This window comes from Canis aureus, chromosome 3 (genome assembly GCF_053574225.1).
Source record: "Canis aureus isolate CA01 chromosome 3, VMU_Caureus_v.1.0, whole genome shotgun sequence".
Lineage (NCBI taxonomy): Eukaryota > Metazoa > Chordata > Mammalia > Carnivora > Canidae > Canis > Canis aureus.
Window position 1 is genome coordinate 40,155,425 of NC_135613.1, and position 14,279 is coordinate 40,169,703.

Consider the following 14,279-nt stretch of genomic DNA (forward strand, 5'->3'; position numbering starts at 1 on the left):
TTAGCGCCGCCTTCAGCCTAGGGTGTGATCCTGGAGGCCTGGGATCTAGTCTCATGTCCGGCTCCGTGAATGGAGCCTATGTCCGGCTCCCTCTACCTGTGTCTCTGCCTCTCTCTCTCTCTCTGTGTCTCTTATGAATAAATAAATAAAATCTTTTTTTAAAAAAATAAATGAGTTGAATTCTATTCAACCACTCACTAAGTGAATGATGTTGAGTGACTCCCTATAGTTTCTTGAGCCTTAGTTTCCTCATTTGTGTGGTGAGAAAGACAGTGCCTGACTCACCTATCCAGAAGGAGGGTTAACAGTGACAACATGTGTGGAAGGTCTGTAAAAAGCCAACCAATGCCCTACTATTTATACTTAAATTTCCCTTTAGTGATAATGCCATGCCTTGCATCAGCTCACAGTCCTGAGCTTGTATTACATCAAAGTTCAAGGTAGGAAAAGCATTTGTTCATCTCCCCATTCACACATTAATTTACCAAACATCTATTGGCTTGTAAGGCCACAAGGATGAATAAAGGTATTGCACTTTCAAGGAGCTCATAGTCTAGCAGGCAAACACACAAATAAATAACTGGCACATCATGTGAAGATAACTGTCCTAGAGATGAGTATAAGATGTCAGAGAACACCCAGGAGGGATTGCCAATTCTGTGCAGGGGAGGTGGGAAGTAGCATTAAACTGACTGGTTCATGGGGGAAAAAAAAAAAAAGAATGGAACAGGGAGAAAACATTAGAGACTTCTGGGCAGAAAAAAATCACACAAACCAATAAAGAGAGAAATAGACATGCATGCTGTGTTCATAAAGTGGTGAACGTAGAAAAGTGACTCATTTAATGCATCTGGGGTGAGGCGCAATAGAGAGAGATTAGGCAGGAGGAAAGTCTGGAAAAGGAGGCTGATAACAAAATCAATAGGAGAAATGGATGAACTTTTTTTTTTTTAGTTTAAATAAATAAAATTTTAAAAAATTAAAAAAGAAAATTCCAAATGTAATTTGTATTAAATTGGGAAAAGCCATAAGCTTCTTGAAAGGAAACAATCCAAAGGTACGATGAAATTGTTTTATTATCTTGATGATGATGATGATGATGATGATGATGATGATGGTGATAGTCAAGGCTGGGCTGCCAAATCGGAGATCTAAAAATATAGTGGCTTAAATATGACCTAGGCTAGACAAGCGCTCTGTTCCATAGGGTCACTTAGGGACCCAGGTTCCCTCTATCTTGCTGCTCCCTTGTCTCCCATGTCATTGCCCCCGGTCTCTGTAATTGAAGTTGAGCCTCTAACATGACTTTGTTGCAGCCTTTGGGAAGGCCACAATTTTAGGACAAATTTATTTTAAGCTAGTGACATGGAAGGTTGACTCAAAAATTCTTCTCCATTCTATTGTGATCTTAATAATGTGTCATGCCTGTCTGCAAGGATGGTTAGGAGATAGAGGCTCTAGACTGTTCATTTATGCATCCAAGAATAGAGAGAGACCAGTTTAGGGGACAACAGTCTGCCAAAACTTCCTGATTAGGGAGTCTCATAAATTCCTAGATTTACATTTGCTTCTAGTATTTATCATTTATATTGTCACATTGGTCCTCTAAATGCCAGTGTTGATTACTTAGCCTAAAAAGTGCTTTGGATGATCTAGGATTTACCCAGTCAAATCAAGAAAATGTGAAATGTATTCCTGTAGTCAACATTCAATTTAGTTCACAAATTTAAAACTATAGTATTAGAAAAACACTGCAATTTTGAATCACGTAGCTAAATCTGTAAGTCTGATGTTGTAGTCTCCATATCAATGCCCTGCAAGAGGATTAAGTTTTTATTTGGGTCAACAAAGCAGAATTCCTGGAAGAACCTACTATTTTCAAGGCATAAAGCCAGCCTACGTGGAAATATGAGGCTCTTAATGGGGTTGGCAACCCAAAGTCACACTATTGGATGTGCAGCTGATTTTTGGTGGCATGGTGGGACTGATGTCACTGGAATGCAAATTCATAGGGTGAGAATAGCCAATATAAACACTTAATCCATGTGTGCTATTGTTCCTGTTATGACTATTATTTTAAAATTATTTAATATTGGCAGGCTTAAGGATATAGAAGTGGAGTAAAGAGAGCTTCTTCACTAATAGGTCTTACTATATATATCTTGTGGGTATTTGGAGTTGGGAGAGTCTGGAAAAACTGTATTCCTAAATTGTCCCTGTTGATCAAAGTCCCTAAAAACTAGTATTAATGGTGGGTCTCTCTTGCTTTTTCTCCTTTCATCCACCCTCTGCTCTTACTTCCCTCTCTTTCTCTTGCTCATTCATTCTTGCTGTGCATAGTTCCAGATTTCATCTTCTCTCACCTCTAATTGGTCTCCTTGCCTCCTTTGCTGGGATGATCTTTCTAATCTGCAAAGTTACTTTGTGTATCTTTTGGTTAAATCCCTTTGATGTCTCCCAGTCAGTCCAGTGAAAGTTTAAACCTCTCACAAGGCTCTCTACTGTCTTGCCTCAGCCTCACTTTCTAACTTCATCTCTCTAGCTACTATGATACAAGCTAATTCTAGCTAGAGCAAGTTGCCACAGTTGCATACATCTCCATCCTCTGGCCCAGGGCATACACTGACATCACTGTGCTTTCCTGGACATGAATGCCCTGCCTCTCCTTTGTCCACCTGACAAATGCATACTTCTGGCCCAACACAATGTCATTTCCTCTTTTTTAACCTTCTATGTATGACTCTCCCTATGTATATACCCAGGCAAAATCAGTTATTCTATCATCTGTAGTTCTATTGCCCTTTATATATATATCCAAGTTGAACTCAGCACTTATCACATTACATTATTGTTCATTTTGGGGGGGCTTTATATCTTCCATGGGACTAAAAGCTTCTTGAAGCCAGGGACAGTGTCTTCTTCTCTGTGTCTCCAGCTCTTAGCACATTCAAAGTACCTGGAATATGGTACACATTAAGCAGTAACAGTGGTACTACTATAGCGACAATATGTTGAGCACACATAATGTTCTAGGTAAATTACATGTTATCTAAATATCTCCTATATTCCATATGAGGAATCTAAATCTTACAGAGGTTAAATAATTTGTCTGGAGTCATATAGCAGGACTAACATTAATACCTAAATTGGACTACAAAGCCTATACTATGCTGTTGTTGACTAGATGCAGATATAAAATGTCACTTTGGAAATGGTGCTAAACTACCACATTAAACTAAGTTAATGAACTACAGACACGCAAACAAAACTCACTGTTACCACCTACTAACAAGGCCTGACTTGCTTAGCATTGGTGATTATTCAGACATAGCATCTACAGAGCAATGCAGTACAAGTTGATACTTCTTGTGCATTCGAAAGGCTCTTACCTCTTGACAAGATCCTCCATTCTCACAATAGGTCGATGTCCTATTTTAGGGGTGTTATGTAACTATCTCAAGGTCACACAGCCTAGCACCAGCTGAACAAGGCCTAGAAGTTTTTTGGGTTACTTAAAAAAATTTTTTTTTCTTTTTACTTAAGCCATTAAATCCCATTAACTGTATTTCTAGAGTGAAAGTCCTATGCCAAGTTGAAATGGAAGCTCAGTAGAAGGGGCCAGGATTAAATGCCACAGACTTTCTAGAGCAAGACAGTATCTGAATCTCTAAGAGCCAGACCAGAACAGCAAAGCTTGTCTAAAACCACCGGTGGCCACAGTACCATACCTTTCAGCAATGTTGCATCGGTTAGCTTGTTGTATAGTGCAAGCCTAAATCAAAAAATGTGGTTCAAAACAAAATAGGAGGTTTCTCTAACCTCTAATTTAACTCTGCGAGGTCTTGTTATTAATTAATAGGTGCCTTCACCAAGGACAGTTTAAGAAAATCAGACAACTGCCAGGTTGCTTCCAATTGCTCTCGACTTCTTATTGGATAATTTTTATCAAGTGAGCTAAGCACACATTTTCCTGTAACTCAGTTATTCAGCAAAAAACATCCAAAGCTACTTAACTGACGCAAAGCAAACAAACGCAATAGCCCTGGTTGTGATGCTTTCCATTTAAAGGGACACTCCCTCCCTTTAGAGTCGCCTTCCCCGCACCACCACTGCACCAAGGGCTAGTCTGTTGTTTAAAACAAACACTTAAAAGGTTGACATTGAGATGGTATTAAAGAGCCTGGGTTAATGAAATAAGATGAATCAGTTAGGTGAAGCACTTAATGTTCCAATAATTACATTAACAGCCTCCCCCTCCCCATTTCAACCGTCCAAACCCAGCCCTTCTCTTGGGGCGATGGGATGGGGGGTGGGGGCGGGGGAGGGCGTCAAACTTTGTGGAATCCCGGTTTTGTAAGGATATTGACACACTAGATGCTTGGCAATTAAGCTAGAATTCCACTGCATCTCCCCCCTTTAAAGGGACAACTTTATTTTTGAGGGAGCCCACCTAACAATTTTATGTTCAGTCATCTGCAGAGAGCAGAACCGGCCGGGCTTTTCCTTTCGGAATCTAAAGTAGAAGCTTTATTTCACTGCAAGTTCTCTGTGACATTTTGCACTCTCGTGATTTAATGCACCAAAGAGGATCTTTAACTCTTGGTCTACACCAGTGCAAATAAAGGTTAAATCTCTCACTAACCATCATGAACTAGCCTAATAACTCACGAGAGGCTATGGAAAAAGAAACCGAGAGAGCAGCTGTGCAGACTTGATTAAAACGTACAAAACCCGCACAACCGCAGGCAAAGGTCCTGCATCCTCACATAGTCCTAGTACCGGCTGCGAGGTCCGCAAGCAGGGGAACTTCCACCGCGCCAAAAACACGATCCTGCGAGCAGGGCCTAGTAACACTGGAGCTTTTCTTCCGAACGGTGTGCAGACCGGAGCCTGCGCTGAATCCCGGGGCTCCTATTGGCCACGCACCGTGGGGGAGGAGGAGACTGGCGGGCAGGGAGCCGGGAGGAGGGGAGAAGGGGGCAAGGCCTGGTCCCTGCCCCCTCCCCGCCCCCTCCGCAGGCTGCCGCCGGCGCCTAGTGCGTGGTTACTATGCAAATTGCAGCGATTGCGGAAATAAACAAGGGGGTAGGGAGAGGAGAGAGGGACTGCGAATCGATTGCAACTTCTGCAAAGTCTCGTACAATCCAAAGCACACAGGCAAAACCAGAGAGAATCTGAGAACCAGCCAGCCCGGGTTGGATTGCTATCAAAAGAGGAGAGAGAGAGAGAGAGAGAGAGAGAGAGAAAGAGTGAGAGAGGCAGAGAGCGCGCATTGCAATTGCAAAAGCCTTCTGATTTGGAGTTAAAAAAAAAAAAAAAATCTCCAAGAAGCCTGCAATTGGCCAACAGCTTTAAAAAAAAATCTCTTCCGGGTTTTCAACGGTTCCAAGTTTATTTAGATTTTTTTTTAATGCAAAAAAGGGGGACAACAAATGAAGCCATTCGTCTGAACATTTTAAAGTTTCTCACGTACTCTTTTTACATTGCAATGGTACGTGGTACATCTTAAACTTTCTATTTTGCGTTTATACGATGTGTGTTTTATAAACAACAATAATGGTAGAATGATTTTGTTTAATGGCTAAGACTTTAAAATTTCTCTGGCTTGCATATGCATTTAAGTGATTGCTGGGTGAATGTTTATTGTGATGGTTTTGTTTTAAAGACGTAGCTTTGTGGATGGCTTTTTTTTTTTTTCTATGTGCATCAGAGACCGGGTTTCCTTTTTTTTTTTTTTTTTTCCTCCCCGAGATTTGAAAAAATTGCTGAGCTTGACAGATTTTTTTCCTCCTAGCGCTTGCTCGGTTCCAGAAAGGGGGAAAAAAATCCTGTACGTGCTCTGTTCTGTAAAAAGACGTCTGGCCTCAGCAGTCAACCTAACTCGAAAAGAAATGTCTGGACCCGGAGAATAATTGACGATTCGATCCTCTAATCAATGGTACAACATGGGAGATTGACAAAAGCTTTATCCAATCGTGAGGAAGCCTGGGTGTACAATGGTTCTCAGTAGCCAGAGGGGGCGGGGCAGAAAAGATCTAAAGTTCTCTGCGGCTCTGAAGGGGATGGTGTGGTTCAAGCTGTCAAAGCTACAAGCTCTTCCGGATTTAGCAAGCACAATAGGAAAGAGTTTTTGAGTTTAAGAAAAAAAAAAAAAAACTGGGGGAATTTTTGCATGAATTGTAATGCTTTCCTAATTGCCTTTCGGAGAAAGTTAGAAAAACTCTTCTAGGGAAATATTAACTTTGCATTAATTATTATTTTTGAATTCGGGGAAGCTTTTAACTGTTGTGCAAGGGGAGGTTCAACTTTTAAAAATGCGTGGCTTAAAAACTTGCCTGAACTATCCAGGACGGTACTGAGCTTTGGAAAGTCACATATTGGATAGGCAGCATTACAAACTTCCCTGGTTATCTTAGAAGCTTTGACTTTTCAAGTACTTTGCAGGAATAGGCAAGCCTCTCCTCCTGAACTCTAAACAGTAGTTTTAGGGGAGATAGAATGTTTCACAGGTGGATTGACAGCTGTTTTATACATTTGAAAGGAGGAAGGGGAGAAAGTGTTTTTTTCTCCACTCTTCTTGAATTCTGCTGTTTAAATATATGGTCGGTACCAAATAGGATATTAAGGCTGGCCAAGTTCACATTTGTTCTTGTTACCACAACAACCCCTGTGGAGGGTGTGTGTGTGTGTGTGGAAGATTGCTGACTTGCTAACTCTTAGCTGGAGTCTGGCCTCTTGGACAAGTCTTTGATACCAATCCAGTGGAAGCCAACTGCAGTAGCTTGTCTTGGAGACAGTAACTGGCAGCCTCTGACCAAAGTACATCCATCTCTTCCTTCCCTCTGAGCACCTAATTCTGTTGGGAAGCGAATGGAAAATAAGTATGGGCTCTTTCCCATCTTTGGATTAAATTCCCATCGAGTTATTTCCCAAGGCTGTAGGCCTTCTAATCAAATCTGGTTTGGAAATTTGACGTTAAAATCCACTTGGATTCTCAGTTCAGTGACATTATTCAATTTAGTATTATATGCATCTAAGAAAGATCTGCACACAAGTGACCAGCAGGTCAAAAAACTAGAGAAAAATATTGGAAAATGCTAGTGATAAAGTTAGTCTTGGTAACAACTACAGAGTTAATGGCATTGTCACTTATGAACCCCAATTTTATCTTCACTGCTTTGGGCATTAAAATCTAAATCATATTAATAAGATCTTCCTACCAAGTAACCTCCCGAAATGAGAGGTATTTGAGCTGTACATATAAGTGAAACCTTATTGACGTAATTTATATATCTAAGAGGATTTCACTAAAGCTGGCAAGGTAACATTTCTGCAAATAAAACACAGTAAATGCAAGGCTGGGCTCTGTGCCAGGGAGAATATGGATAGCAGAGAGCATGACAGGAGCCTCCTTTGCGCAAAGACAATCCCATTTCAAGGCAGCCTCCTAGCACTTGCAAAATAAATGATTGGAGCGGTTATTTCCAATAAGGGGCTTATCCTTCCTAACAATGGTTCATTTATGTGATTGCAGGAAACCAGGTTTTGTACTTCACCTGTTTCCTACAACTGTTCTCTCTTACTATCCTTTCTTCCTTCTCCCCTCCTTCCATCCGAGCTCTCTCTCAAGTGTCTTTAGTATCTTTGTGAACTCTGGACAAGGATTTACTTTTGCAACTTGGGAAGAGGGGAGAGTTGGAAATGTTTTCTACCCCCAGACTGCCCTTTGCGGAACATCTGTTTCTTTGTGTGTGTGTTTAAATTTATGCCTGTTGGAGAGAAAGTTACCAGAAGCCTTTCTGTAACTGTAACTCTTCTACTGTATTTTTCTCAGTCTTGTTTCCAAAGGCTGTAGTTGGAACGGTGCTTTGTAGAGTTCCCCCCGCCTCTCCCCCTCCTCCCCCCCCCCCATCCCGCGGGGGAGGGAGCGGGAGCTGGCGGAGATAGGAGAGAAAGCAGGAGCGGATGTGCAGGGCTTTGGTGCTGAACTTGGATCCAGCCCTTGCCTAGAGGGCGCAAACAATCGTCCCATATCCAAAAGTCTTACGAAGGGCGCCAAAAGTTACTTAAGATAATATTGCTAACCGCAGAGAGCTGGAAATCGCGGGCACGTTCACTGCTGCAACAAAAGAAGTTTTTAAACTAGAAATATCAGCATTAAATTACTTTTCCCTATTTTTAAAAACCAGGGCGGTGTGCCAATCCCTTAAAAAAAAAAAAAAACCCTTTTCTTTTTCTTAAGATTCGGTTAAAAGTAAGAATCTTTCTTGTTTTGGAAAGAGGCAGATGTGAACTCTATCTTTCAATACAGCAAAAGAAAGATTTTAATCTGCTCTGGAAGAGAGCTTCCCAAGAGTACACACGGAACAATAACTTCTCACTGTGCCTCAGTTACATGTTGGGACTGTCAGCCAGAAACTTCTATCGAGGAAACTTGGAGCGAGTTGAAGTTATAGATCCCAGCAAAGGTTTCCGTGGCCAGGGAGGGTGTCTCTGTAACTCAGCTTAGCTTTTAGGACATTTCTCTTCTGCTGAAATCCAAAAGGAACCAAGGAGAAGCAGTTATTTAGTTGGGGAAAATGGGACTCTCTCATTAAAGATTTAAGTCATTATCTCCCCTCACCCCTTAATAAATAATTTGAGACGTTTCCAAGGATGTTTAGGAGCGGGGTTTGTGAAGATGGTCTTGAGCATTCAGAAATTATTTTAGCCACAAAGCAACTGGAGAACAAGCATAGAATGACTTTAGACACATGCAGAATATTTCAGAGGATTATATTTTGCTTTTTCCAGTAACAGATTTCTTGCCCCTTACCTAAAGAAAAAAATAAAGGGGGTGGAGGGTGCAGAGGGGAACGCAGTCTGAATGAGAGTGGCCTTAGCACGTCACCTCTCACTCACTCACCTGCAGAGTGGGCATTCCTACAGGAGTTTCCTCTTTTCAGAGGCTCTCTGGCTCTGTAACCTCTGCCAAGGTGCAGATTTCCCAGTCTGTGTGCCAGTGTCTTTCACCCTGGTCTTTCCTCTTGGAATTTTGAGAAGGGTTCGCAAATGCAGCAGGCTTGCAAACTACAGTTAGGAAGATGGGGGATGATGAGATGGGATAGGGGTCAGGGAAAAAGAAGGGTTTTGTTGTTGTTGTTGTTGTTGTTGTTTTTCCATCAGAGAGGAAAGCCTGGAGAGAAAATATGAGGTTAAAAAAACTGGAAAAGCAGGCTTATTGGCAACTTGCCAAACCCTAAAAACCACCCCCCTTTTATGCCAAAACAATACTTTAGCAAACCTAAAATAATTGCAGGAAGCTCTTTTCCATTTTAAGAATGATTACCTGGGGGAGGAAAAAAGAGGGGATTCTTAAAAGGCACCCTTCCAGAGGTGTCCCAGGAACGGGGACGGTAATGATAGCCTGTGTCCAGTTCTGGGCACGCGTCTGTGGACCAGAATATCTCCCTTCCCTTAGGGGACATCCCTTTCACATTTTTTTTTTTTTCCCTCCTAAAAAGAAAAAGATGTCACAGCTAAACCACTGTTGTTTCTGAACGTGATAGAACTTTTTCTATGGCGTCTGTGTTCAGACCCACTAGTTTCACAGTCCTGGGAGGGAGAACGCTCATTAATCTCCGCCTCCTTTTCTCCAGACACCCCCCCCCTCTTTTACCCCCCCAAATCCGGTGACTCTTCTGTGTGAAATTATTCCCCACCACCCCCGCTTCTGAATGCCATAGGACTGAAGCTGCACAAAGTTTGCAGGATTTTGTGCATAATTACCTCTACCGACGATCTATTCCCACAGAAAGCTTCGCTGGAGAGATTACAATGCTTTGAGCCGTACCGCATTTCAGAAGGGGGGGGGGGCGGAAAAGTTACCTAGGAGGTCTGATTTTTTAAAAAAATTTGCATACATGCAAATTTGCCCCCCCCCTCCCCCCCACCCCGCACCCCCCCGGCCTGCTCCTGGGTTTTCTACGTGCGCACGCAGCGAGCCGGGAGCGCGGGGCAACCTGGCAAAGTTGCCCAAGTCCTCCACCGAGGTCCGCGAAGGTCTGCGGCGGGGCTTGGGGGATGGGGATGAGGAAAAGTAGTTTTGTTTGCTTAAGCACATCCTGTGGCAGCCTATAGCTGCCCGGGAGTACAGACTGTAACTGCTCCTCACTGCGTTACCCAGTAATGCGCTGAGCGGGGAAGCGGGGGCGGGGGGGGCCGAGGGAGCGAGAGAGCCTGCGAGCGAGGGAGCAGGAGAGGGAGCGAGCGAGCGAGCGAGCGCGAGCGGCCGCGGAGGCTCGGGACCCGGCTGGCCGCGCGGCGCCGCAGCCGCCCCCTCCCCCACGCACCCCCCCCCCCCCCCCCCCGGCGGCGGCGCGAGCGGGCGGCGGCTGTGCGGTGCGGTGCAGAGCGGTGGCGGAGGCGGAGGCGGAGGCGGAGGCGGCGGAGGCGGAGGCGGGCGCGCGGGCAGCTCGCGGGCACCCGGCCGGGCGGGCGGCGCGGGCGCGGGCGCGGGAAAGGGTGCGCTATGCCTTTAACGCCCGCGTACAGTAGACATGTATAGTGGAGTGTAGGGAAACTCTAGGCGGGGTTAAAGTTCAGCTCATGGAGCGGCAATCGCGCCGGCTGGCTGGCTGCAGTTGAGCCGAGTTGGAAATGTGAACGCAAGAAGCAGGCTTGATTTTTTTTTCTCCCCCCTTCTCTCTCCTTCTCTTCCTCTCTCCCTCTTTCTCCTCTCTCACCCGCACTCACGCACACCTCCAAACCGCACACCCAGACGCACACGCACACCCCACCGCCCGGCAGTTATGTATTCTCCGCTCTGTCTCACCCAGGTAAGCAGCTGTTTGGATGCGGCGGGGTGTGTGGAGGGGCGGGGGCGCGGGGCTGCGGGGGCGCGGGGGCGCGGGGGCGCGGGGGCAGCCCCGGGGCCGGGCGCGGGGTGCCGGGGACCGTCGCGCTGGCCAGGCCCGGGGCATGTGCCTTGCTGTGTGTCCGTGTCTGCGCGTGTTTCTGTGTGTGTGCGCGCGTGTGCTCGTGTGTGTGTGTGTGTGTGTGTGTTGGGGGGAGGCGGGGGGGGAGAAATGCAGCTTCGAGAAAGTAACTTTGTTTCCATGCGGGTGCATTCCTCTTGCACGGCCATTTGTGTGGGCACATGGCTAATGGCGCCCTCTTATTAATGCGTTAATTAATATCGGGGCGACCGACTGCGGAACGGCGGTGCTTTCGGACGCCCCGCACGTGTTTCGGCGGGGTTGCAGCCCATGACACGCTGAAATCTGGACTCAGCGTTTCTGCAGCCGGCAGGCCGGTGTCTGGAGTCCCGCGGCTCCGGGGAGGGGGCCGCCCACCGAGCCCGCCGCGCGCCCCGCACGCTCGGGGCCACCGAAGCCCCCGGTGCGGGGGAACTCGCGCCCCTGCGCCCACGGCCCGCGCGCGGAGCCCGCGCCGCCGCAGCCGCCCCAAACTCTTACTTTTGTTTATTGTTTGTCAGCCTTTGGGGTCCGGCCGCGGGAGGGACGCGGGCGGGCGGGCGGGCGGGCCGGCGCCCCGGGCCCGGCCGGGACAGCGCCCCTCGGACGCGGGCGGCGGCGGCGGCGGCGGCGGCGGCGAGCCGGCCCCCGGGCTCGGCGGAGCGGGCTGCGTGGACGCGCGTCCCCCGGCGCCGGCCGGGTGGAGCCTGCGTCCTTGCCGCTCGTCGCCCGCTCGCTTTCCCGAGTGAAAGTTTCGGTGCCGGCGCGAGCCCACGCCGCGCAGGGCTGCGAGCCGCGGAGGCCGCGGGCCGCGGGCCGGGGAGCGCCGGGCGGAGTTGGGTCCGGGCCGCGAGCCCGAGCAGCAACCCGGGCCGGACGCGGCTCCCCCCGCCGCAGCCGCCGCCGCCGCCCGCCGCCGCCTCCCGCCGCCGCCGCCGCCGCCGCGCGACTCGGGCAGCTCCGCGCGCAGGACGGGGGCAACTTTTCCCCTCCGACTCTACTCCGACCGTGGGTCCCTCTCGCCCCCCGCCCCTCCTTCCCAGGTCCTCCCTTTCCATCCCTCTCCCGTCTGCACCACCCCTAGGCAAGATATTGCTACTCCACGGCCCCAAATCTGGTCCCTTTTGAATATATTATTTATTTTCTTGGACTAAAAGGCATGAAGTCAAAGTGATTTTTGCGCTTAAAAATTTTATTTATTTATTTATTTTTTTTTGGAAAAAAGTGTGAGCTTTCATACTGTTTTGGTACGTTGCAGTCTGACCATTAATCACCTACATGAAGTTGTATGCTCCATATAAAATGTTTATTTATCACTCCCTTAAAAAGAAAAAAAAAAACCTGCTACCACTTATTGCTTTCGTTTAGCAGGAGATAACGGTTTAAACCGAATACTTTATGGAAGGTTAAAAAGTACCAGTGATTTTTTTTTTTTCCTTGCCTCTCTAGATTCTGGATTTATTTCTCACATGACATCCTTTCTTATTGCAATATCTAACAGGAATAATACCGGCTATTTGATCTCAGAAGACTCTTAAATGCATCTTTTATGTTGAAATGGCCTGTTTGGGATTTAGGCCTAGCATTAGTAATGGGTAGCAGTTGCTTTGAGTTATTGTAAAAGTTTTTTATTTTTCCCTAACAAACTTCCAAAGTTCCTATTTTAGTAACTTGTGGAAGTGTGGAATGAAACTTTTCCAACCACTTCTGGCAAGGTTCACAATTGCATATGGATAAGATGCAAAGTGTAAGAGAATTTGAATGAGTTATGACTACAGTGGAAATGCTGAGATTCAAAGGCTGAAGTTCTTGCTGGCAAAAGTTTGCAGCAGAGAGAACTTGTAGACAATACCAGGGTGCTGCAATAATGGGGCATGACCTTAGCAGATACATGAACGTCTTCTCAAGTGAGCTCTCGAGAAAGATAAATTTATATTTTGGGTTGGTGCATATATAAGGATACCTGTGTATCCATGCAGGCCCAGGGCATAGTCAGGTACTTGACAAAGCTGGATTCTCTTGGCTCATGAGCTATTAACACATTAAGAAAGTTTAAAAAAAAAAAAAACAACAACAACCATATTTGGCAGCGTGATTGATACACTCCCTAGGCCTTCTTCTGGAAACACCAGTAAAAGAAACACTTAGTATAACAGTTTGTGAAGAAATTGTACACTAACTAGTGAATGAGAATAATTTTTAATTCTTCTCTTAAAAATTGATTTACAATTTTATTTAACTTGCTGGAATGCTTACAAAGCTTTTAGAACCAGTTTTAAAAAGAAAAACTTAGGTAGTTTATTGGTCATTAAAGAAAAAGTCCAGTAAGCACAGTGATAGAAGTACTCTAAATGAAAGAATAAACTCCATGTACGTGTATGCAATTTTTAAAACTTTATCAGGAAAATGCCAGACATCATCTTTTAAGCCATATAAACATATCATAGCCAAATCATTTATCTGGCCATAGAACGATAGCCCAGTAGAGATTTATAGGTGAACCTTTAAAAGTAGTTCTAGAAATATCAGCGTTTAGTGGTTCTTAAACTTGGCTTACTTACAAACAGATCAACATATAAGATGCTGATTCAAAGTCGTATCGCTTTTGAAACAGGTTTTCAGGTTTGTTTTCATTGGTGGCCTATAACTTTCTCACTGAGTACATATGTAAAATATTCTTTATTATCTCCTGAATATCTTGAAATATTGCATGGCTTATGGTAATATGTGCAGCAACATGCTTTATAGGGCCATATATATATTTTTTAATTAATTTATGTTATGCCTTGACATTTCCTACAAGTTAACGATATTCTTTACTTTTGATGGTCTGGAGTATTTCTAATTGTGAGTTGAGAAAGATGATTAGCGCTTTGATAGTACATGTGAGTAAAGTTATACAAAATATTGTGCACTTTTACTGGCACATTCTTGAAACCTTTGGGGAGTGATAAGTTGTAAATACTTTTGATGCAGAATTGGGGACTTAGATTATTCTTAATAATTAGTTGACAGAGTTGGCCTCATTTAAGGGTTTTTATGGTGAGATATATAGGCATTTGGTTGGCAGGTAAACAAAATCCTCTTGAACACGAAATGAACGCAGTTCGCAGTCCTGTGAGCAGCACACTTAGGAGTATCTTCAAACACTTAAATGCCATATTAGAATGGTTTTTAAAAATGTTTATTATTATTAATAAAGCTTTTGAATAAGATAACATTTTAACATAAATGTGAATTGTTTGGAACTTAGTTGTTCTTTGCTTTATAAAATGGGCCTGAGATTTTAAAATGAAATCTTTTGGTGAAAGCTCACTTTGTAGT

The 14,279-nt window shown here is 45.0% G+C and overlaps 1 protein-coding gene and 1 long non-coding RNA gene across 11 annotated transcripts in view; one reads left to right on the forward strand and one right to left on the reverse strand.

Moving 5' to 3' along the window:
• The first annotated feature begins 5,358 nt into the window (after window positions 1-5,358).
• Window positions 5,359-14,279, forward strand: part of NFIA (nuclear factor I A) — a 373,107-nt gene continuing 364,186 nt past the window's right edge. For 2 of the 10 annotated variants that reach the window (XM_077892021.1, XM_077892026.1), the window contains exon 1: window positions 10,449-10,817. In XM_077892021.1, coding sequence (XP_077748147.1) covers window positions 10,791-10,817 — 27 coding nt within the window. In that variant the 5' untranslated portion in view covers window positions 10,449-10,790. Of the gene's footprint in view, window positions 5,492-9,945; window positions 10,042-10,448; window positions 10,818-14,279 lie in introns of those variants that run through there. The other 8 variants (XM_077892018.1, XM_077892019.1, XM_077892017.1 and 5 more) reach the window with 8 other exon arrangements.
• Window positions 8,301-9,888, reverse strand: LOC144310706 (uncharacterized). Its single transcript, XR_013376379.1, has 3 exons — window positions 9,769-9,888; window positions 8,906-9,175; window positions 8,301-8,531 (listed from the first exon to the last, which is right to left on the reverse strand). It is a non-coding gene; the product is annotated as an uncharacterized LOC144310706 (long non-coding RNA).